The sequence below is a fragment of the Felis catus genome, chromosome A1 (assembly GCF_018350175.1).
Source record: "Felis catus isolate Fca126 chromosome A1, F.catus_Fca126_mat1.0, whole genome shotgun sequence".
Classification (NCBI taxonomy): Eukaryota; Metazoa; Chordata; class Mammalia; order Carnivora; family Felidae; genus Felis; species Felis catus.
The window spans coordinates 211,908,737-211,934,483 of record NC_058368.1 but is presented as its reverse complement, the minus strand read 5'-3'; the positions used below and the strand labels follow the sequence as shown (position 1 = coordinate 211,934,483).

The window sequence follows — 25,747 nt, the reverse complement described above, 5'->3', positions numbered from 1 at the left end:
TCTTCAGTGCTAGTTTCTGGGCTCTGACAACCCCACAGGGCACCAGCCTCGCTAGAGAATCAAAGCCCCATGGCCTGGCATGAGGGGCAGAATCTAAGCAGGATAAGGACAGCAGCCACATGAGGCAACTGGGGGAAACCAGCACAGAACACAGAAGCCCAACTGACGTGAGAAGGGCATCCAGACAAGAAAGATGGTTGTAGCAACGATAGCAATGGGGCATTGGTTACAAACAAGGGGAGTGATCAGATGAGAAAATATGCTAAGAATAATGGGAACCAGTTTTGTCATTGTCAGAGAAGATATTTTTACAAACTTGAAAAGACAGAAAACCAGAATGAATCCATGGTGTTGGACTGGAATTGAATGTGTTGGCGTAAATTTGTAATTTTCTATGCAGATAGACTAATAACTATAGATGTAATTTGTGTTTTTGATTTAGGGCCTGGAATAGCAACACCCAATAGCAACAAACTCTCTATCATCTAATACCAGCAGTGAGGCACAATGACAGCACTCTTATATTGCAGATGCTTATTAATGGTAGCAATCAGATGCTGGTTATTTGCACTTCTCCACGTAAGCACTTGCTGTGGAATATTACCAAGGTGGACATGAACAAAATGCACAGAGGACCTATGGGGAGCAGTCAAGGAGTCATTTATTGTGCTTAAGTGTCAACACAAACTCCCTGAAGCAAGCTAGAGTCACAGGAGGGCTTAGAATGCAGATCTTCTGGCTCCGCGCTCAGAGCTTAGTCCTACTATGCCACCAGGGTACAGCTCTGGTCTGGGAATTCTAGTTTACATTCCCAACTTCTGTTCTCCACACAGACACCGAAATTTTTGAAGTCTACACTAAAAATTTCTGTCCTATTTAACATTGAATAATAACCTATATTGTTATATATAATAATCTATTATCTAAGGGCGCCTGGGTGGCTCAGTCGGTTGAGCACCTGACTTTGACTCAGGTCATGATCTCTTGGTTAGTTGGATTAGAGCTCCGCATCAGGCTCTGTGCTAACAGCTTGGAGCCTGGAACCTGCTTCAGATTCTGTGTCTCCCCCTCTCTCTGCCCCTCCCCCACTGACGCTCTGTCTGTCTCTGTCTCTCTCTGTCTCTCTCTCTCTCTCTCTCTCTCTCAAAAATAAATAAGCATTAAAAAAATTTTAGTAATAATCCATTAACTAGATTAATAACAATCTACATTTAATTCAGTCTCAGAAAGGACGAATACAAATGGCCAACAGGTAAATGAAAAGATATTCAACATCACTAGTCATCAGGAAACGCAAATCGAAATGACAATGAGATATCACTTCATACCTGTTAGGAAGCTATTATTTAAAAAATTAAAAGCTAACAATTGTTGGGGAGGATGTGGAGAATTTGGAACCCTTATACACTGTTAGGAGGAATTTAAAATAGTGCAGCTGCTTTGGAAAACAATATGGAGTTTCCTTAAAAAAATTAAGACTAGAACTACCATATCATTCAGCAATCCCACTTCTGGGTATACATTCAAGAGAATTGAAATTAGGATCTCAAAGAGATACCTGCACTCCCATGTTCATTGCAACATTAGTCACAAAAGCCAAAACATGGAAATAATCCAATGTTCATCAATAGATGAATGGATAAAGAAAATGTGGTATACACATGCCAGGGAACATTATTCAACCTTAAAAAAGAAGGAAATTCTCCTATTTATGACAACATGGATGGGGCTGGAAGACATTATGTTCAGTGAAACAATTCAGTCACACAAGAACAAATCTGCACGGTTCCTCTTCTAAGAGGCATCTAGAATAGTCCAGGGGGTAGAAGTGGACCATGGAGTGGTGGTTATCAGAGGATGGGGGAGAAAGATACGGGCAACTATTCAATGGGTGTAAAGTTACAGTGATACAAGAGGAGTAAGTTCCAGAGATCTGATGTGCACATAGTGCCTGTAGTTAACAGTAAGGTGTCATATAGTTAAAAATTGAAGAGGATAAGTCTCATGTCAAATGTTCTTACCACAAGAAAGAAAGAAAGAAAGAAAGAAAGAAAGAAAGAAAGAAAGAAAGAAAGAAAAGAAAGAGAAGGGAAGAAAGAAAGAAGGAAAGAAAAGGAAAATGAAGAAAGAAAAATGGGCACAAGGAGACTTTTGGAGGTGACAGATATGTTTATGACCTGGATTGTGGTAATGGTAACATGAGTATATACATATCTCCAAACTCACCAAACTGTACACATTAATTATGTGCAGGATTTTTTTTTATACCAATTATACCTCAATAAAACCCGAGGGGGAAAAAAAAGAAAATTCTGACACATGGTATAACATGGTTGAACCCTGAAGATATTATGCTAATTGAAATAAGCCAGTCACAAAAGAACAAGTACCACCGATTCCACTTATACGAGGTACGTAGAGTAGTCACATTTAATAAGACATAGAGTGAAATGGGGGTTGCCAGGAGCTGAGGGGAAGAAGCGAATGGGGACTTACTGTTTAATTGGGACAGAATTTGGGAAGCTGGAAAAGTTCTGGTGATAATGGTTGCACAAGAATGTCAATGTACTTAATGCCACTGAACTTCACACTTTAAAATGGTTAGTTTTTGCTATGTATATGTCACCACATACAAAAATATCCATAATAATACCGTTGAAGCCTAGGCAGAGGAGTTTTCTGAAAAGGTGAGTTGGGAGTCTAGGGACAGACATAAGTTGTATCTTTAAAATGTTGCAGCATGTAAATGGATTACCTGCTTTAAAAAACATTATAAATGGAGGGGGAAATCTGGAGTCCTCTCCTATGGTGATTTGTGCTCTAGATTATTTTTTCTTCCCCTGGATCAGTAATAAAAGGTGAACATGGGGAGAGAAAGAGTGAAAACTTTAAATGGCCAAGCATTTGTCTACCTTAGTAGAAAAATGTGATTAAGAAAAAAGAAATAATTGAAATGTTAACTTATTTCGTCCAAAAGACTAAATGGTGAATAATAAAGTATATGTTAATTCTCGGGCACTGCAGATAAATGTGAATATATAAAACTATTTACTTGAACATTGGAGGAGATATTTTCTGGAGGACTGAACCCTCTAGTTATTCTGCAATTGCAGTAGTAACATTAATAATAATTATGTAGCAATAATAATTAATTAATAATAACAATAATAATAAGAGCTACATATACATAGTTTCTTGAACATATACTCTGTGCAAAACAGTGTTACACACTCAATATTTTATTTAGTCCTCACAGCCAACCAATAAAAACAGTATTATTAGGTAAGTTGCTATTTACAATGTAAGAGAAAATCTGCCCAAAGTTACAAAGCTTATGACCAAAGTCTATCTAATTCAAGAGCCCACCAGGCTGTAAACACTACATGCCTCTCATCAAGATGACCCTGGGAAATTTCCAGGGAAGATTATCACACGAAAGGCTCTGACATCAGCATCCTCCTTCTGCCGCCATTTCCCTAGCACAGAATACGTCAGTACCCACCCCCTGCACAACTTGGGCTAGAACGGTCTTTCTCACTGTCACATTTTTGATTTTTCATTTTTCAGATTCAATTTTCAAAACAGAGGTTTTTACCTAGCCATGACTCATCATCATTATCATCATCATCCCATTTTTGCACACATTGCCATATGACGGCGCGTGCCTTGGCCACAGATCAGTCACAGTGTCAGAGTGCCTGAGTTTGATGAGACAGTAGAAACTGCTCACCCTTCACTTCACAGGTGAGGAAGCTGGGACCACAGGTGTGAAAGAACTTGGGGCTCCTGCGAGCCAGGGGCGGTCAGACATAAAGCACAGGTCTCTCAACTCCAGGCCCAGCACTTTTGATTAATAAAAGCCTAAATCTCAGGGGACTGGCCTAGAGATTAGAGTAAAAAGGAAGAAAAGCCTCCTTATCAAACTTGTATCTCTCTATTAAAACAGTTTAATGTAAATAGAATTAACTAGCAAAAGAACAAATCCTTTCCAGAGAAAGGATGTAAAGCATTTATCAGTGGATCGCAAATCCTTTCCTGGTCATCTGCCATGGTCATTACTGCCTTCACAACCTTCCAGAGAGAAAAGAATACTCACTGAAGGGAGACTGGATGCTTGCCTTCCATCCATCATCCAAACTCAGATGTGCTGTCGGCTCCGATGCAATTTCAAATGAATGAGGGTCAAGGATGTTTTGACACCTTTAACTATAATTATAACTGTGATTTCAGCCATTTCTTCTGCAACATAGCTTCATATAAAAACCCCTTTCTGTGGACTTATTCTGTATTAGCTAACCCCCTCCCCCACTCCTAACGCACGCACACACACACACACACACACACACACACACACTGCTCCTGCCCCTGCAATAAACTCTCTCTTATCTGGAAGTTCTGCTGTGAGCAGCCTATTCCCACTATTCTTTCTCTATCAAGCTGCACAGAGATTGGAAAGGAGATAAGACATATATTTTTTAAAGTTTATTTATTTATTTGTAAATAAATAAATATACCCAACATGGGGTTCAAACCCAACATGGGGTTCAAACTCATGACCCCAATACCAAGAATTGCATGTTCTTCTGACTGAGCCAGCCAGGCGACCCAAGATAAGACATATAATTTAATATATGCTATATATGAGATAGAATTTCATGTACTTTAATTAAATTAATATATATACTATGTATTATATATGAGAGATACAACTTATGTAAATTATATAAATTAACTGAAAAGTAATATGTAACATAATATAAAATATGGATTATAGGGGCACCTGGGTGGCTCAGTTGGTTAAGCCTCCGGCTTCAGTTCAGGTCATGATCACATGGTTCGTGAGTTCAAGCCCCACTTCGGGCTCTGTGCTGACAGCTCAGAGCCTGGAGCTGCTTCAGATTCTGTGTCTCCCTCTCTCTGTGCCCTTCCCCCGCTCATGCTCTGTCTCTGTCTCTGTCTCTCTCTCAAAAATAAACATTAAAATTTTTTTTAAATACGTATTCTAAAATATATAAAATATAAAATTAAATAAGTTAAATATATCTGCTTTGTAAGTTAAATAACTTGTACATTATATAAGTTAAATAAGCCTCATTTTAGCTAACAACTGAACTTTTTGTGTTTCTGCTGCACATATGCTAAAAAACAAAAAAATAGTAAAAGTAACCAAAATGCAGCAAAAGCAAGAAAAAGAAAGGACAGCCAAAGAGAAAGCCCAGAAAATCCACCGCCACAGAGGGGGGAATCAGTCATCAGAGATAAGCTGAGAATGTTGGGGGATTAGAAAGAGAAAAATGCAGCTGCAACTTAAAAAAGAACAAAACAAAACAACAGAAAACAAGACTTGCAGGAAGAAGGGGGGGCTGCTTGGAAGAAAGATGCGATATCTGATGACCCAGTCAGAGACTGTGGAAGCTGTGCATTTTTAAACTGTGTGACTCATTCTCTAGGGCCAAAGCAGAAACCAAGTGAGGAAAAAATTTCCAGAGAAAAATCTGTCCGCAAACAGGGTGGCGGTGGTGAGGGGAGGGTGGACTGGTGACGAGGGGAATCAATGACACCAAATGGGACCGTTCAGTATGGCACACTGTAGAACTCTGACAAATCTGTTTCTCAGAATAGCTTATTGCCTCCCAGGCAATTTCGCTGAGGAGCCCTGAAGGAATGTGTAAGTGGGAATGAGACTGAATTAGAGACAGTGGGTCTGGTATAGGACACGCTGGGGTATGAAAGTCACTTCTTTTTTTTCGTTTATTTATTTTGAGAAAGAGAGCAAGCACAAGCAAGTGGGGGAGGGGCAGAGAGAGAGGAGACAGAGAATCCCAAGTAGGCTCTGAGCTGCTAGCATACAGCCCAACTCGAGCCTCGAACTCATGAACCGTGAGGCCATGACCTGAGCTGAAACCAAGAGGCAGACGCTTAACCAATCAAACCGATCAGGTGCCCCTGAAAGTCTTTTTCTTTCAATGAATACTTCAAATGTCTCAAGGAGGGAAATAAACAAATACAACAACATACACTACTGGGAAATCTCAGAAGATCATATTTTTGTAACGTGTGTGTTTAGACGAAGATTTTCGTGTTTGACTATTTTGAAAAGTCTTAAAAGCAAAAAACCAAGTGTAATCACTGAAGAAGGGGAACAGGACAACTGTGGTGTTACCAGATGGTTTGTGAGGAGTAGAAAGAGAAGCATATGCACAGTATTTAGTCAAGGATATAGAACTTAATGGAAGTAAGTGGTCTGGACCAGGAGTGGAGGCCGGGGCTCCTGTCCCTGTTGACTGTGGGGTGCACTGACATAAGTGGTCCTCTCTGCATGGATAGTGTCCTCCCAGGGCTGAGAGGAAAGCCCCATCTTTGCTTTGCCATTGCCCTTTTATTCCTAGACTTTCCTGAACATCCTGGAAAACTCCACACTCACAGTCTCTTAAGGGAATATTTATAAACATTAAGGTTTCCTCGTTCTTAACCCAAACTTAGCATCAACCAGGCTCCATCCCCTTGGGAGTGGAAATGAAAGTCTAAATGTATTGGTTGTTATTGTCCCTCCTAGCCTTTGGGGGGCCCAGAAAGCCACTTCTCAACAGCTTAGGTGAAGACACCAAAACAAAAGATTATTGCTTAGCATACTCACCAGAGATGAGATCAAATAACCTGAGAACGACTGGAAGCTGTCCTGGTAAGAGCTGTTCATGTCAAGGACAAGGGTTCTAATAGAGCTAAATGCTGTGGAAGTCAGAAGAGCAGCAAAGGATGATGGAGAGTATATCTGGCCACCATCACCTGCCTCATTTGGCTCCCAGGTCTCATGTATCTTTTCGGTCTTTTTTTGAATCGCATTTTCTAAGATTCCTCTTCCACCCTTCTATCCATCAACATTGATCAGAACAACAGCATCCCCCCCCCCCCACTGTTTCTAAGCTTCACTAGATATTTGGGCCAAAAATTTGCAGGAAGGATGCAATATGTAAAAGGGTGAACTCAAACAGAACTAGTATCTCTGGGTTTGGTGAGTCAATGCCTGTCAACTTTTAATGCACATACAAATTACCTGGGGCTCTTATTAAAATGTAGGTCTGATTCAGCAAGTCAGGTGTAGGCTCTGAGAATCTGCATTACTAACAAGTTCCCGGGTGATGCACATTCTGACGGTCCATGGGCCACACATTTAGTAGCAAGGACCCAATCCACTCAACTAACAGACCCAAAAAGGCAAAGGATCTCAACTAACATCACATCGTTAGTTAGTATTGAACTAGGACTTGAGCCCAGCTCCTCTGACTCCCAAATCCAGTGGGACTGCTCTGTATGAAAAACATGCCAAGTCTCCACAGACCTGCTATGGCTCTCTAACACAGACTGTCCGGCCAAAAATAAATTAGTTATGTCACACTGAAAAACCATCTCCAACAAGCAAGTAAAACGTTTTTCAGTTACAAAACCTAAAACCCAGGCCTCCTATTTTCTCATTTTTCAAAGATCTTATTAATATCTGTTAGTCAATGGAAATGTTTTTGAAAGGAACTAGAGCTTTCTGAAAGCTAATATTTAAGCTTCCTGGACCTGTGACTCGTACTCGATCAAAAAAGGAGAGAAATATTAATCTATGAACATCAAGTGGGAAACTCCGGACACCCAATCTTCAGTGACTGTAATGAAAACAGAAATGAGGTTCAAAATAAAGACTTCAGAGAAGAGATATACAGGAGAAGGGAGTGACATCTGTATCTGTATTTGTGTGGACCCATAAGTCAAGTAATTAACCCAATAACAAACAGAGCTCTGGCCTCTTATCTCCCATAAGATGAGGGTCATTCCTTCTCCTGACCTATACCTGGCCCACAGGTCCCTAATTCAAGATCCAGCAAAGAAAGAAAACAATGCTGCTTCTTGAAGTATACGGTCTTCAGTTCTCTCTCTCATTTCCAATCCATCATGCTGGGAACTCACAAGATGAACCTGCCAAATTGAAAAGGAAGTGGAAAGATGCAAAAAGAGGAGGGGAGAAAATAACGCTCATGTTTATGAGCCTGTAACACAAAGCACCGATAGGGACAAATCTCCCGCCAGCCAGTTCCAAAGTCTCACTTCTGAGTAATCATGGGTCTGACCAGGCAACCCCCAAACGTCAGGGGTCACAAGGAATTCCTCAGCCTGGGAGCAGAGTTAGGGGATACACAGAGCATTACTTTCCCTCCCTCCTGGCGAGGAGCACCAAAACCTGACACACAGGCATCCCACAACTCAAACGACTGTTTTCGGCAAAGGAGCCACAAAGTTCCAGATCAGGAAGCAAGGCCAGAAGCCACTCTGGGAGTTTTCCCACAGAGTTCTGCCAGTGGATTTCATTCGTCAGCTACATCACCCTGGGCTGCAGCCGGAGTTCAAGAACAAGAGGGCAGAGATGGTTATGTTATTTGCTTGTGTGGAAAAGGAACTGGCAGAACTTTCCATCTGGGCCAAGAACTGAACTGCCTTTAAGGGAGTAATGTGGAGTGAAGCGCACCCCTCTCTCAATGGAGGCACCATCATAGAGCATAGAGTTTTAAATGCCACTGATCTCATTTACAGCATTCACACAGCAAAACACGAGAACACTTAATTCTAGGATTTGGGGAAATTAGAATCTAACAACGTTTACAAAGTTAAAATGATGTAACAGCCTATCCCAGCAAAAACTGGTATCTTTCTAGTAGAAGCTGGAAGACAATTCCAAAGCTTCCTACTGTCCTACATCCTAAGATTCAATTTCTTTTTGGAGCATACCTTCCGTTTGTTTGGAAGACAAAAATTAAAATTCTCTTCACCTCAATGTAAAGATAGCTAAACAAGGAAACAGAAGGATGCCTTCAGAATCGCTATTGGGCATATGTTTCAGCAGAAACGTTTCACTATAATTTGTGCATCTGTATGGGAGAAATTGTTTTTCTCTAGACAGCCTGATAAGATCTGAGCATTTATGTTAACTCTCTCTTCTTGAGAAGGCCTCCTCCCTTGTCTTGCAGCTCAAGCAGTTGTTCACTGCAGATCAGAAACAAAGAGCCCAATAGTTTCAGGAATTGGACACAGACTGTTCTTCACCTTGAACTGAAGGAGAGATTGGGAAAAAGCACTGGCCGAGACTTGCGATACCTCAATGGAAAAGGATCTGTTATTAATGCACATAAACTCCCCACCTCTCCTACCTGTTGCAAGAAACCGAGTACCTTAGGCTTTGGGAAACATGCTGGTGATGGATGACTGTGTCCCCATGTGACTGTCATCCGGGAGCCACAGAGCCAGGCCAAATCCTGTGGGGAAGGGGCTCCGTGACTATTGCAGTAGCACACATGTATGCAAATTGCAAGAAGGTGTGCAAGAGAGACAGATAATTTTTAAAAGGTGTCCCTTTCAGACAGATGAATTTTAAACGGCACCCATCTAGGTAGACAAATTACAAAAAGATGCTCCACTTTGGGCAAAGGGTTTATAACAAACCCTCTTTTCATCTTGAAACTGGGATTTGGTTCAGTTGGCAGATCCTGATCTGGATTTCAGGCCTCCACCCTCCCCTTGATAGGGCACTTTTGTGGGGTTTACTAGGTACAAAGTACCCTGTGGGGCCCAGCTGCTTTAGATTGGGGTTGCCCATGAAGCAAGTAGCTATTCCTTGCAGGAAACACCTGAGAAGAAGCACGAGAAACAAAGATAAGACTCAGCCTGGGGTGGGGAAATTTTCCTCCTTTATCAGAGGCCTCATGATTGGGCCCAGGACTCAGTAAAGAATTCTGTTTCAGTGCACCCTTTTGCAAGGAGATTGCTGGTGGGGTGATCTTTGCTACGTATCAAAAGGCCAAGTGCTTGGTTAGAGACCCTTTTGAAACTCAGCCTACACTCAGCACAGCCAAGGTGAAGAGAAGTTTTAAGTTGTTATTTGTATCGTACCTTCCTTCCCTTTATATGCAAACTTTCCAAAAAGTCTTACTGATAATTACAGTTTGGAATCTGATGTGCTTTACAGAACTAAGAAAAGGCCCGACCCAGGCTCAGAAGAGAATAGCAACGTTGATAACAGTGTCCTCTTCCCAAAGTCAACATGATAGTGGCAGTCACAATGCTCTTAGGGTGATGAACCCAAGAGGGCCATAGAGCAGAGCAACATCACACTGCCACAATGAGCCAGTGCCCTGGGAACCCACTAGAAGTGATTTAGGGACCATTTAAGCAGACTGTACCATAGAAGTCAATAGGTGGTGTTCAAGTCGTTGTTTGGGTAATTGAGGAAATATAATCTCATTGTGAAGCCACAGCCTGGGGGAGGTCTACAAAAACTTGGGGCAGTAAAAGGCTAAATGCTGAAACAAACATTTCCATCCATTCAACCAGTATTCACTGAAGGTTTACTATCTAACATAGCTAAACATGTGTGAACAAGACAGGGTGAGGAAAAGAAAAGTTAAGCAAAAAATAAAAGAAAACATCAGGTATCATAGGTTCTTTTTAAAAATAAAATGGGTAATGTGGTAGAACACTGGAGGTTTCTACTTTAGATTCAGTGGTCAGGGAAGATCATCAGCTGGGATCTAACGACGAGAAGGAGCAGCTAGGTAGAAATCTGAGGGAAGAGTGTTCTAGGCAGAGGGAACATGAATGCAAAGGCGATGAGGCCAGAGTGTGCTTGGTACATTTGAAAGACAGAAAGGTCAGTGTGGCTGGAGGGCAAGGTGATGGGGCAGGAGGCCAGGGAGGTAGACAGTGACCAGGCCAGAGGGATATTGGAAGCTAAGACAAGACATTCGGATTTTATTCTGCTATGATGGGAAATAAGTAGAGATTTTAAGCAGTAGAGTGCACTGCTCTAGAAATGTGTTTAGAAGTCCAATCTGGCCACTACGTGAGAAATGGCTTGCAGGGAATTGAGAGGAAGTGGAGGAACCACTTGGGAGGTCAATTCAGTGGTGACTAGAACTGGGGCAGAGTTTCTCAACCTCGAAACTATTGACATTTTGTACCATACAATCCTTTGTCGGGGAGGGTCATTCTGTGGTTTGTAGAAAGTTTCCAACATCACTGGCCTTTACTTACCAGAAGCCCGAAGTAGTCATCCCTTCCCCAATTGTGACAGCCAAAAATATCTCCAGACATTGCCAAATGTCCCCTATAGGACAAAACTACCCCTGTTGAGAATGTGGAAGTGGTAAGAGGGGTAGATTCTGCACATAGTTTGAAAGAAGAGCTGACAGGATTTGCTGATAAGAATTAATACAGAGTAGGAGAGAAAGAGATGAGTCAACCATAGGATGAGTCCATGGGTTTTGGACAACTGAAAGAATAAAGTTGACACGTACAACAATGGGGAAAATGGCAGGAGGAGGGAATCAAGAGTATTGCTATGAACATGTCAAATTTGAGATTCCTATCTGGCATACGTGTGGAAATGGCAAATACAGTTGGAGTTGCAAGGAAATATCAGAGTTAGATACATAAATTTAGTAGTTATTCACATACATGTACAGAGATAGAGCTAGATGATATAGATGATAGATAGATAGATAGATAGATAGATAGATAGATAGATAGATAGATACAATAGATAATCATACAAATAGATGATTAGATCGATGATAATGATAGATAATGAATGAAACGAAGGACAGATGGTCAGATAAACTGACAGAGGAGTAGACAGCATTTGGGACTGGTCAGGATCACCTAACAGAGGATGAAGTTAGAGAAGAGGGAGCTACAGACAAAGCCCTGGGACACTCTAGTAGTTAAAGATATGGAAAGAAGCAAAGGATGTTGAGACAGAACTCTCAGGGTGGTAGGTAGGAGTAAAACCATAATAATGCGGTACCACTTACGCCCAGAGAAAAAAATACATAAAAATAGAAATTGTGTCAAACAGTGCTGAAACATAAGTACAGTGAAAACAGAGAGGCACCCACTGGCAACACAAAGTTCACTGATGACCTGACTAGAGCAGTTTTAATGAGGTGCCCCAACAAGGTAGGTGAAGAGATTCAGTTACTCTTACTAAGCCAACAAGAGAACTGGATACTTTTCAAAAGTACTTAGAGCTGTTATCTACAACAGCATGAAATAGGCAGGGCTGACTAACGTAATTATCTATGTTTTTGTGTAGGAATAGTTTGCAAGGGGGTTAAGGCAGTCACTGAAATGAAGGTTCTTGCTACAACTTTTGAGACAGGTTGGACACTTAAAAACCTATAAACAGTGTTTAGACACTAGAATTCTGCAAACTGAAAAGAAATCATAGATCATACTAATGAGGCATAGAAACTTAGGTCACAGCACAGAAGACTCTTCTCCAAACGTGCTCTGAATCAATAAGCAGAATCTCACCTGTGAATAAAATGTGGTCATCCCACCAGGCGCCATCTTTCAGCAGTGGGGGAGACAGTGAGGCTCAGCGCAGAAGAAACTATCATTCTATCTGATTTAGAATCAAAAAACTCTCCAAACCAGAATACTTCAAGAATAAATATGAGTAAACAAACAAAGGGAACAGATTTGCAAAAGCGGTTTCACTGATTTTTCCCCAAATAAATTCTCTGACCCAGAAAAGTAAATTAAAAAAATACAAAGCAATTATTACAGTTCATTTAACAGCCTCATTCTCTATTCACGCTAACTACCCTACAGGTGGGATAAGCCCGCTGGTCCATAAGGACAGCCCAACTAATGGGTGATACATTCGAGGACAATGTCTGGGAGATTTCCTGGTGAGAAATGCCATCAGAGTGAGATTTAGAATCCCTTCTAAGGAGCTATAGAATTCTCACCTTGGGAAGGAGAGAAAACCAAGCATCGTGGACCTTTTACTCCAACCAGTCCAGTCAACCTGGATAGGTCTCATGGGAAGAAGTGGAAGAAACTTATCCTGTTCATCGACTGGACTAACTGTAACAAACGTCAATTCTACGAGTTTATATATACGTTTATATAATTCCTACCAAAATCTCAGCACATTTTTGTGGTCAGACTATTCTAAAATTTATATGGAAAGGCAAAGGAACTAGAATTACAAACACAATTTTGGGAAAAAATAAAATGTTAGGAATCAGTCTACTAGATTTCCAGACTACTTACATAGCTATAGCAATAAAGATTCTATTGATGGAATAGAACACAAAACTCAGACTCACAAAAATATCTCCAAATGAATTTCACAAACGTAGAAACAATTCAAAGGAGGGAAGTTAGCCTTTTTAAAACAAATGGTGCTGGAGCAGTTAGACACTCATAGGCCACAAGAAAAGAAGAGAGAGAATGAACCTCTACCTAAGTCTCACATCTTATACAAAAATTTACTCAGAATGGATTATGACTTAGATACAAAATGTACACATAAGGAGGGGAGAGAGGCAGGAAGGAAATGGGTACGGCTGTAAAAGGACAACATGAGGAACTGTTTGTGATAGAAATGTTGGGCATCTTGACTATATCAATGTCAAACTGCTGCCTATGATACTGTGCAGTAATTCTGTAAGATGCTACCACTGGGAGGGACTGAGTCAAGCGTACACGGGATCTCTCAGTATTCGTTCTTACAACTGCATATGAATCCACAACAATCTCAAAATAAAAAGTTTAACTAAAAAAAAAAAAACTAAGAATACCTCTTTGAAAATTGTAATCCATCGTTGAGCTCAGATCAAGAAAGGAAATCTCAAGGTGCCAAAAGGCAAAAGGAAAGAGAGTTGAAGGGGAGTTGAAGCTGAGTGGCCCCTGAGAAAGAGAGCTATTTGGATTCGGGTCAGGATCTAATTCTCCAGTAGGGGTGGGAATTGAGGTTAGGGTTTAGGATAGAGCCAAAAACCATATTCACTTTAATAAAGCCTGAGCTGAGAAATACTGTCCCTGACTGTGAACAAAAATTTAAAATATTTATTAAAATAAAAACATTACAAATATTTACTGACTCAGGTATCTGGGAGCCTAGACTGAGCCCTCGGTGGAGGTGGGGTACCCATGAAGAATCTGAACCCCAGTCCCATATCATACACAAATGTGCAGGATAACATTTTGCAGAAAATCTCAGCTGAAATACTAACAACAAAGTAGCCTGGAGCAAATCAGATAGGGTCCCTGGCAATAGCAAATCCAAAACCACCCCACTGGAATTCTCACAGGTAATGACTCCCACTGAGGATCAATTCTAAGTCTAATTGATTAAACAACACAGTCTCTCCATCAAAAAACTTAGAATGGAACAAATCAACTAAACTGTTCAAAAAAAAAAAATTCTGTAACTTTAAGGTTATAAAGACTTCAGAGGAGAGAGAGGGTGGTGAGAATGTTAAAGATGACCAAGGAGGGGCTGCTGGGCAGGACATGGGCTGACTGTCTGAGAGCAGCTCCCAAGAGGATGGGGACCAGAGGTGTGTGGAAGGTATTAAATGGAGGAAGGAGGCCATCCCACACCCTGTCATGAGTGACCTTTCTTGGGTCTGCAATCCGCAACCATCTGAGCCTGCTCCAAGGGACACTAAATTGACCTTAAATTTTAGGCAACTCTAAGAGAACACAGCCTCCAGCATTACGATGGCTATATCTAAAGCAAAGAATATGCCAGCTCTGAGCCAGAGGAAGGAAAATCTCATGTCTTGTTCTACATGACAGTGTTTTCTTCCTCAGAAAGCTTTCCCAAATGCCACCTCTGTCCTTAGGAATGGTGAGGGGCTTAAAAGCCAATATACATCCTAAGCCTGCCATCCTGTGAATTTGAGTGTGGGGTCCTGTTTTGGTGAAAAGGAAAATAAATATCCCAGAGGTCAGATCCCAGACAAGTGATCAGGGGAAACCAGACACAAGTCCAACCACTATCCTTTTGATGAGAGGCACTGACGATGATGGCACACGAGCAAATGAACTTGAAGCCAGCCAGTTCGTATGTTCACAGAAAGGAAAGAAACTCATTTGGATTTTATGGCTTATTTTATAACTATCATTAACTGTTCAATTCTGTGTGAAAGGCTCAAAACTAATCCCAGTAGATTGGTTCTTCTGACAAAATCATTTAGTGATTTGAATCTAAAAGTTTCCATCATCCTGGCTACCACATTAGTCCATTAGTTAATATTTGCTTCTTTGTGCTCCTGTACTTAGAATGAATCTGGAATCTGAATCTGAAAATGCCCACATGGTACTTTGCTCTGCTCCCTGGGGCCATTTGAAATTGAAAAGCTCCCAGCATCCTGTTTCCAAGCCTGACATAATGCTAACCAGTGTGCAATCTCCCTTAGAAAGCACAAGAGGAAAAGAGGGGGCAATTGAGAGCAGCGGTTCTCAGCCCTGGCTGCATGTTAGAATTACTTGGGAAGAGCTGCCACTGTAGAGTAATATTGACTAATATTGCTAATTAATACCTGCTCACACTAATTCATTGGCTGTCAACATTTACCACACATTAGAATTTTCTTCGGAGCTTTAAAAAAATACTGATGTCTGCGCTTCACCCTCAGACCAGGTAAATCAGAACATCTGGGAAGAGGGGTGGGGAACGGGTACTTTTTAAAAGCTCCTGGGTTGATCCTAATGTTTGATCAGGGCCAGTGCTTCTTAAACTTTAGTGAGCATCAGAATCTCCTGAAAAGCTTATTAAACCAAGGATTTTAAATACGCAGGCAACAGAGACAGAAAGTAGACTAGTGGTTCCCCAAAACTAGGGGAGATGAGGGGATTGGGGGTGCCTGGTAAGGGGTAGAAGGACTCAGGCTCAAAATAACTGCCCAATAAAGTTATTCAACTTCTCCAATCTTCATCATCTAGAAAAATAACAAAGATGGGGGGGGTGGGGGGCAGAAGAGGACAATGTACATAAACCACCTCATAAACGACACATTCCAGTACCTGGCATATTGGAAACACACACACAAAAAAAATGATAATGACAGCCAACATCCATTGACTGTATTATTTACCAAGTGTTCTTCTAAGTTTTATATATATATATATATATATATATATATATATATATATATATATTCATTTCATTCTCACAATATTGTACTATAGGGGCCGGTAAATTTTTTCTGTAAAAGTCAGAGAGCAATTTTTGGGCCTTGTGGGCCATACAGTCCTTATCCCAACTACTGAGCTCTGCTGTTGTAGTTTGAAAGCAGCCATGCACACTATAAACACATGAGCTTACCTGTGTTCCCATAAAACCTTATTTATAAAAAACAAGAGGCAGTCCAGATTTGGTCTGTGGGCCATACTTTGCCAACCCTTTTTTTATGAGTTGGGTACTGCCATTATCTCCACTTTACAAACGAGCAAACAAAGGCACAAAGGGATAAACGGACTGCCTAACTTCCCACACCGAATCTGATTACGAAGTACACATAGTCAGCCATTATGCCATAGCAGCTACTCACCACTGGTAAGCCTCTCAGTCCAAATTCAGGTTTTCCTAACTCCAAAGGGCCGGCCAGCCAGTCAGTCACAATACCCTCGGAGCCCCCGCAGAGACTGAAGACCCACCTCCAATCCTCCCCTCCTCCCATGCTGTTCCCGGTTGAACCCTCCCTGCTCTGAACCCTCAGGGCCTTGACTCTCCATACCTCCCAGATCGATCCACTTTTTATGTGATTTTCTGCATTTCTCCCCAGCCCATTTGGCAGCCTGGACCACCCTCATCACAAGTGTTCAATGTGCATGTGCTGAATGTGTCTGTGAACCCACTGGTGCTGGACATGCAGGACGAGACTATAGGGGCCTGGGGACAGAGAAGGGAGGTAAGTGATGGACCCGGGCACTCACCAGTCCCTGGCAGGCACTGAGTGCTGCAACCCCGATTCTGGTGCCCTGTTGCAGAACTGTGCCCCTGAGATGGCAGGGGGGTGCCGAGGAAGCCACCATCTTAACACGGGAAAGATTTCCGTATCTCCTCTCCACGATATAGCTTTTGGAAAGAAATCCCTGATTGACTGACAAGTTGAAGAACAGGTCCTTCTCCTCGTGGGAAATTCTATAGTACACCCGATCCTCTGGGCCATCCAAATCTCTCTTCCTCCTGTCGCTGGTGATGGGATGGCGCAGGCCATGTGATAGAAAATGCCCACTGGCATCTACGCGGACAGGAGCCACCACGTGATATTCTGGCAGGGCCTTGACAAAATGCGCTGAAAGAAAAGGACACAAAAAATAAAACCGAGGGAGTTCCCTGATGAGTCTGTGGCAAGGTGAATGCTCTGCTATTTGGAACTTAGACTTCAGCTCGCGGATTGCAAAATACCACTGCTGACTTGAAGTTTACAGATTGTGTCTACCACGCACGTACTGTCAACAGTAAATTCCCTGAACAACTCAAATTGACTCGGGGCCCCTGCTTGACGACACGTGGCAGTCTGCACCGACACAAAGGCACAGCTCTGGACGGCAGATGCTTTGCGGGAGACAGATTAAAATGAGAATTAATGCATGAGTACTGTTAGAAAAGGGGCAAGGTCAGTATAAGGAATATTTCATATTTCGAGGCTTGAGTTCATTAGTACAAATCACAGAGCTTGGCTGTTTATTACAAAGAGCTTAAACGTCTCAGGAACTTCCCATTAACTCAGGTTAGAGGGAAAATGAAAAAACAGCTAACCCACCATACACACTCTGACAAACTTCACACCCGTTGCAGCCTAAGTGTTCTGCAACGTAGCAAAGGCTGCTTAAAGAAACTTGGATGTTTATTTTTATTTTTACAAAACACACAAAATAAAAGGGTAAGATGAACCCTGCCACTTTAAAAAATGCTAGACAGGAACACTCGTCTCTGCCACACACAGGGACATAGGCCTTTTGACTCATTTGTGTTTAAAGTCCCCGCCCCCTCCTCTTCATTCTGATGTTTGAGAATAACAAGGAGTCTCTCTAGCAGGGGCTAATCATCACTCGGGATTACAGGCTACTTCCAGCAAACCAGTAGCCACTTCATAAAATAACTAATCTTCTGCTTTAGAGGGAAAAAAAGGAAAGAAAAAAAAAGAAAAGAAAAGAAAAGGAGCAAGGGAGGAAGAGAGAGAGAAACAAATTCCACTTGCCACCTCCTAGATGGATTTCTTGCACTTTCTAGGTTGCGTTGCTTTGTTCGTATTACCGCCCCAGCTACAGTGTCTTTTGCACTTTCTACCAATACTCTGTGCATTCCCATGTATGTTTTAAGTCTCAACTCCAGTTCCCCCTCTTCTTTCACTTAAAGTCCCTGGTTGAAGTTCTTTCTCCCTCCTTTGGACCCTCACCCAAGGCCTTACTTCCTGTAGCTCCCAGAATGGTCTCATTTTACAAGGCCTTTTGTTCATCGCACTTTATTCCCAAAGCCTTTGGAGCCTAGAACCTTGCACGTGGCAGCCTGGCTTGTAACGTGTTGCTGTATCAGGGAGTATGTTTGTGGCTGGTTCATTATAAGAACTGGGCTTCATGGAATACATTTATAAAACAGCCTCCCCTCCCCCCACCCCACCCCACCCCACCCTCCCCCTGCCAGACAACTGCCTTCAAACACACTTTGTGAAATTGTTCACTTCTGCCTTGAATGAAATATGGGCAGAGCACAGAGTTTTCACTCTTAGGTACTAATAAATAGTCTCAATGTTTAGGTGTAAAAAATCCAGACCCATTGCTTCTAATTGCAGCACTTAGGAGCAATAGATCACATAGCAACATGGAAAAATCTTTAAAAACAATGTTCACTGAAAAATAAGATACAAGTGAATGCAGAGCCATCTACATCAATGGAAAATACATGCACACAAAAACAATAATACAAAGTCTGCCAGAACATATGCAAAAAAATACATATGGAACCCATTAAAATGGTTTTCCGTGAGGAGGAATGGGAGTGGGGACAAAAATGCATAAAAAAATAAAACCAGAAAGGGGTTTTGCACAAAATGATGATGCTAGTGTGCCATGACCTAGGAGTCAAATTGACTCAGTCCTCTGTACTGCCTACTCCCCAAGGAATATCTGGACATCTTTAATATCAGAGTTTCACTGCCCTTCCAAGTTCAGACCTTAGGAGAGGAAAGGCCAGGTTAGGTGGGGCAAGGGTGGATGTGGTTGACTTCCACAGTATTATTCTCAGTTACTCTTCTCTTCTACTACTCATGGCAACACCTCTGGCTACCCCAGGATGAGCAGTGGATGGAAGTTAAGGGCAGAAAAAGTCTTATTTAATGGAGTATAGCCATCATCTTGCAATGGGACCAGCAGTCCCATTGGACTGGTCACTGCCCAGATGCTGACTCTTCTCAGGAGAAGTTCCGTGTCCCTTATAAGACCTGTCTCTGAACATACATCTCAAAGAACTCACCATGATTTTTGAAAGTATAAAATGAAAGAAAAAGCTTGCCTAAGCTCTAGCAACTATTGTTCAAAGAATAAAGAAGCAAACAAATTTAGAGCCTTTGACCTAGTTGCTTTTGATCTAATGGATTTTTAGGAAAGCCAACATAAGCTGGCTATATAATAATGTAATGATAATGACCACAGTAACCATTTCATGACCACCTGCTATGATCCAAGTACCACAGGTCTCTTCTCATTCAGTACCCACACAACCTGTGATTCACAGATTCAGTGAATTCCCTTTTCACAGATGAAGAAACTGAGCCTACGAGAGGGCACAGAGTCAATATGCAACATTATCCATATTGAAATCTCACGGTTCTTATTTCAAAGCCACGTTCTTAGCCACTTCCCTTCGCGTACATAAGCAGTGCACTTGGCAGAGAGTATGACCTAGTAGAAGTGATACTACCACCGCCCCCTGCCCCCCACTTCCCCAGGGATGATGATCTGACAAGAAAAGAACGGCTTGACTTCTTTAAGACGCCTCAATTTGCACAGCAATAAATGGAGATAATAACTGCCTATTTATCAGGTACAGTAATAAGAGATAAGACTAGTTTTGCCTCTTCATTTGACTGCAAACCAAGTAGCGAAGCCATGGCAGCCCATAAGTGTGGGCAGAAATAAGAGGCCACGTACATAAGGGGTGTGACTTATGTGGTGGCCCAACTGCACTTGCCTCACCTACACAAGGGCGTAATAACAGTATCTACCTACCTTCTAGGGTGGTTTTGAGGATCCAGTGGATTAATATATGTAATGGATTTAGAAGAGTGCTCGACAAATAGCACTCAATAGCTACTATTAGTATTAAAGATAGAAACTTGGCCGCCAAGGATCACTATGGCCATAAATAGATGTAACCTCCAAGCAGAGACAGGGGAGAATCCCATGCTCACCTTGGCTTCCTCTCGGTAGGTACTCAGTTTGGAAGATGAGATAGCTACGACCTTGGCCAATAGAAAGCCCGGCTCAGAGGAGATATGACAGGAATGGAGAAATAAGATGTCAGGAAATAATAAGAGCTCCTCATTTTTACCATTCCTATGGTTAAGCACAGCATTTAGAGTATATCAACTTGGTCTTGTCTAATCTTTACAGTTCTCTGGGACAGGTATTATTAAGCGTCCCTCATCTAGCCTTCATTCCCTCCACTGTAAAAAGACAATGAAGAGGGGGGCGCCTGGGTGGCTCAGTCGGTTAAGCGGCCGACTTCGGCTCAGGTCATGATTTCGCGGTCCGTGAGTTCGAGTCCTGCGTTGGGCTCTGTGCTGACAGCTCAGAGCCTGGAGCCTGCTTCAGATTCTGTGTCTCCCTCTCTCTGACCCTCCCCCGTTCATGCTCTGTCTCTCTCTGTCTCAAAAATAAATAAACATTTAAAAAAATTAAAAAAAAAAAAAAAAGACAATGAAGAGGGGTGAGGATTCATTCTGGGGCAATCTGACCCCAGAGCCCACCCTTCTAACCTCTGCCTTTGCTGCTTCTCAAGCATCTACCACTAAGACCAGATGTCAAGGTGGGGCGTCAACAGGGCTGGGGGGAGGGGCAGGGACTGAGACTCACTGTAATCACATTACCATCTGCAGGTTTATGGAAATACATTATAAGCCCTAAATACTTGGATTTGCCTTATTGAAAATTAGACTTGAAACCCTTGGTCACAAACATGGATGATACTTCATGAGAAATCTGAGTGAGCCTGTTGGCACAAGTGCTTTTGAAAATACACAACACCAAGCGATCTTTCACCCTCTGCTTAGAAAGAATGGAAAGAGGTGAGAGAATATTTACCTGCCAGATTTTATAGCTTAGGTTAAATCTATACTTACCCTTTACTTTGATTATTTCCATCTTAGAGAACAATAAATTTCTAAGACTCTTAATAAAAAGCGCAATGAAATTCTGTAATAGTTCATTTTCATAATCCTCTTCCACGGGTTGTTGTAACCTTTCAAATATACTTTTATCATAGAAAACTATATGTGTCACAATGTGGAGAACAGTGTTGATCCCCTCAAAGTTGTAAAGTACAACACACAAGGTTGGATTTTCTCACGAACCCTACGACAACTAACCTCCAGACCATAATTGCTTATGATAATTAACACAAATAAAATATTAAAACTGTGAAGTCTCTTCTTTCATTAAAAGAATATATGAGGGGGGCGCCTGGGTGGCGCAGTCGGTTAAGCGTCCGACTTCAGCCAGGTCATGATCTCGCGGTCCGTGAGTTCGAGCCCCGCGTCAGGCTCTGGGCTGATGGCTCGGAGCCTGGAGCCTGTTTCTGATTCTGTGTCTCCCTCTCTCTCTGCCCCTCCCCCGTTCATGCTCTGTCTCTCTCTGTCCCAAAAATAAATAAAACGTTGAAAAAAAAAAAAAGAAACAATAAAAAAAAAAAAAAAAGAATATATGAGGGGCGCCTGGGTGGCACTGAAGTGTCAGTTAAGCGTGCGACTTCGGCTCAGGTCATGATTTCACAGCTTGTGGGTTCGAGCCCAGCGTCGGGCTCTGTACTGACAGCTTGCTCAGAGCCTGGACCTTGCTTTAGATTCTGTGTCTCCTTCTCTCTCTGCCCCTCCCCCGCTCGTGCTCGGTCTCTCAAAAATAAATAAAATTAAAATAACTAAAATTAAATTATAATTTTAAAAAATTTTTAAAAGAATATATGAAATAATTTCCTTCCTTATTTTTTCAAAGAGCATAGATACATGACGAGAACATTTGTCTTGAAGTACGCTTGAAACGTTTGTCTTGAAACACTCCTTGTGTTCTTGCAAAACCCATGCAGCAGAAAGCATATCTCCACCACGGGATAAAGTGCCTGCCCTGTTGATTTCAGAGTCGCCAGGAGCAAAAGAGACCACAGAAGCAGCTAGTGACTTGCAGACTGTACAAGGGATAAGGACCCCAAGGGGCTGTCACTGGCTGTAGAAGAGAGGCAGTATGCTGTGTACAAGAGCAGTATTTCCCATTGTTCTGATACTTAGTTGGGAACCAAGACATCTTGTGGAAGGCACTGCACGTGTATCTATATCACAAGTGAGCGATATGGAAAGAATACTGGACAGAGTTTGTCAAATCTGCCATTTTTGGTCCCAAGAAAGATTGGATTTGCCTCCATGCTCCTTCCCAGGGCTAAAATCCTGCCTCTGCCCAACCCTTAGAACTAGAAAGAACGTTAATGATTATATGGGACTAGAATATTTCCAACTGTGGGATGTTGTGTAATTCCTTTCACCCCTCTGGTGACGTGGCATTTAATAGGTGCTGACAGACTCATCTCCTAACCCCTCCCCCCTTCATCTGTAAAAAGAAAGATGGGAGACATGATATATGAAGTGATTTGCCAGTTTAAAGGTTCTGAACTTGGGTGCGATTCAAAAATGTTGTCAGAGTAGAAATGGAAACTGGGAGTTTGGCTCATTGTGAAATGGCAGGCTGGTCATTTGGGGCAAAAACCAGGTCATCCTATTACCAAGAAACCTTAGAATTTTCTCATCCCTTCCCTCTACCTCTCTCCTTCTCTACACCCCCCCTCCCACCTCAGTTTTTCTCCCTCTCTCCACTCAGTTTTAAATAAAGCCTGCTCAGAAATTTCTGTTGTACCAAATGCAGATTACTTGTAAATCCACTGGTGAGTTGATTAAAAACAAATATTCTGGAGAAAAGTCTTTTAAAGACAAATTGCTTTTACAACCTAAATATCTGCACATCGCTAATAAACTCAGGGCGCTTCACAGCTATTTTTCAATATCAAATACCCTCAGCACCTAATCCCAATGGTAACCAAGGAAAACAACCACCTCTCACCTTCCAGACAGGAGAGAGCAAAGCCCAGTGGTGTCTGCTCTATACGAAGCTGAATTCGCTTACAAAGTAGATCTGGAGCAAGGGGAGCTGCAATCCAACCCAGGAGAATGTGTGTCTTTGAACCAAATCATCTCCAAATGCCCTGGGAAGTGCTCACAGGCTTTGTTTGTGCTGCCAGAAGAGAGACTTTTCACAAAGGGGCTGTTTTTCAAAGAAAAACAAACGCTGCTATTTTAAACTTGGGGGTGGGAGATTGTATCTGGACCGTTTACACAAGCAAGTGCTGGCTGATTGACATCTAACCCCGGTGGTGTTTGGGCTGCAGCTTCCAAGGAAAGCAAAGGGACTTGTTTCTGATGGCTCTCGAAGTCACAGCAGATGAGCTCTCAGCAGTATTAGAACTTTGCAACGTAGGCAGAACCCTGTGTGGAAATCCTCAACAAAGACAAGCTCGTGATGTCTGCCACCCAAGTGGTCTTGGGGATTAAGGGGGTCAGAATGCTAGGGAAGCTTCTCAAGACTGGAGCACAGTCAGCAAACACAGGACTTAATGGATGTTAAAGCAGTGCTCTGTGTGTGTGTGTGTGTGTGTGTGTGTGTGTGTCTGTGTGTGTGTGTGAGTGTGTATGTGTCTGTGTGTGTCTGTGTATGTGTGTGTTGTCCCTATTATTGCTGAGAGGCCAGCCACTGAAGCCAGGCTACCTGGGTTCAAAATCTCACTCCACTGTGAGCTGGGCCAATAAACTCACCAAATTTCCTCATCTTTAAAATAGAGGCAGTAACAACAGTCCCTGAACCCCAGAAGGCTGTTGTCAGTGGTTGCTGGGCTGACACATACAGGGTGCCTTAGCAGTCTTGGTGCAGGGAACTTTCTCCAGCCACTCAGGCCTTGATGGAGCTCTGTTTCTCCTAGACGGCCCAAGGAACTCCCTACCAAATGGGAAAGTGTCTCTGACCCTTCCAAGTCCAATAAAAAAGCAGAGGAAACAGTGTCGCTCTGCTCAAGGTGTTAGGCTTAAATAACACCAAACTGTCATCACACCCTCTTCCAGTGTTTTCTATAGCATTATGAGTTTCATGACATTCAGGAGATGCAGCCAGCTGTGATCAAGAAGGCAGGACAGAGAAAGGTGAGCCCCTAAGGTGGTAAATTCTCCCCCAAAAGAACAGTTATTTTTAAAACACAGGCCTTAATCTTTCCAGGAAACCAAAACACAGCCAAACTCACTCAGCAGGGGGCCGGAATCACATTTCCCCTCCCCTGTCCAGAGTTGAAACTAACTGAAAATACTGCAATGACTGCCAGTGGTGATTGGAACTCAAAAAAAAAAAAAAAAAAAATCATTTTCCGTGTTCAGAATTTGAAAAATAGAGGATTGAAACACTGCAGCATTGAAAGAGAAGACAAAAGGGGGGCGTTACCAGCTATCACTTGGGTCTTTCCTGCCTCAGCGTTGGTGTGAAAGAGATCCGGGATACTCGCCTTTCAGTAAGAATTAAGGAATCACCACCTTCAACAATGAATTCCGAGACACCCTATGTCACTGAGCTCCCAGCCTAGACTTCCTTACGACTCAGCCAAACGGCTTTGCAGAGTTCAGCCAGTGGGGGAGGGGATGGGGAAGCAACCAACTTTCCACGCGTCTCACCACCACGGTTTTCAAAGGAGATAAAGAAAAGCCACTAACCTTGCCTCCTGTCCGGGAAGTGCACCGGGCCTGGCTGAGCTTGTGTCCCATAGCAAAGGGCCCCAAAGTTAAGGAGGTGAGCTACAACGGAGAGGTTTGCAAGCCAGCTCCTCTGGGCACATGGCATGATTCAGTTGTTGGGGAGAAGAAAAGTCGACGAGGTTTAGCTCTCAGCTCAAGAAATCAAGTCCTCGCCCGTGGCCGAGCAGGAAGATGCAGGGGTGCATGGTCCAGGAGTGGGACGGAGCGGCTGCGAAGCTACCCACGATCTCCTTTGGCTTTTTTAAGCAGAAAGGGGCTAGTTACCTTGATCCCCCTTCCCTCCTGAAAGGGGAGCGATTCGACTGGCAGCGCCCGCTTTCCGCGGGGCGTGGAACGGGTCAGGGCGGAGGGGGCAGCCCACCCAAGATCCCCACCCCTCCGCCTTCCGCGCTCGGCCTCGCAGCCAACTCCGCGCATCTTCCTCGGGCCTCCCACCCCCGCGCTCCTCCGGCCCCGCCCAGAGCCCTGCCGCGCGGGCCAAATAGGGGGAGACCCGGGAGAGCCGCCCTGGGCGGGACGGCGAGTGAGAGGCCCCCCAGGCCGGCCCTCCCTGGCTGAAATACAGGCCGAGAGTGCTGGGCGCCGAGCTGGGGCACGGGGCACCCCACTCCCTCACCCTCCCCAGCTCAGTGCTGCCCCCTTGGCTGTCCTTCTCGGCTCCGTTTCCCAATTTTTCCTGACCTGGCTCTACCAAGACCCCTCGCTCAGCCAGACGTCTCTGGGATTCCCTTCCAAGGCAAGCTAAGACTTCCATTTTTAAAAGTAATGGGCAATTTCTCTCTTTGCCAAGTCACGCAGAGGGAAATGGCCTGAGCTAAGCTTCTAGTTCGACACTTGACAAGTCCCTTCTTCGCCAC

The 25,747-nt window shown here is 43.0% G+C and overlaps 1 protein-coding gene across 7 annotated transcripts in view; it reads right to left on the bottom strand.

Annotated features, from left to right (window-relative positions):
* Positions 1–25,456, bottom strand: part of ADAMTS12 (ADAM metallopeptidase with thrombospondin type 1 motif 12) — a 331,317-nt gene extending 305,861 nt beyond the window's left edge. For 2 of the 7 annotated variants that reach the window (XM_045038319.1, XM_045038323.1), the window contains exons 1-2: positions 24,849–25,456; positions 16,771–17,132 (exon numbers count right to left, since the gene is read on the bottom strand). In XM_045038319.1, coding sequence (XP_044894254.1) covers positions 16,771–17,132; positions 24,849–24,975 — 489 coding nt within the window. In that variant the 5' untranslated portion in view covers positions 24,976–25,456. The remainder of the gene's footprint in view (positions 1–16,770; positions 17,133–24,848) is intronic. The other 5 variants (XM_045038324.1, XM_045038328.1, XM_023239156.2 and 2 more) reach the window with 5 other exon arrangements.
* Between the last annotated feature and the right edge of the window lie 291 nt (positions 25,457–25,747).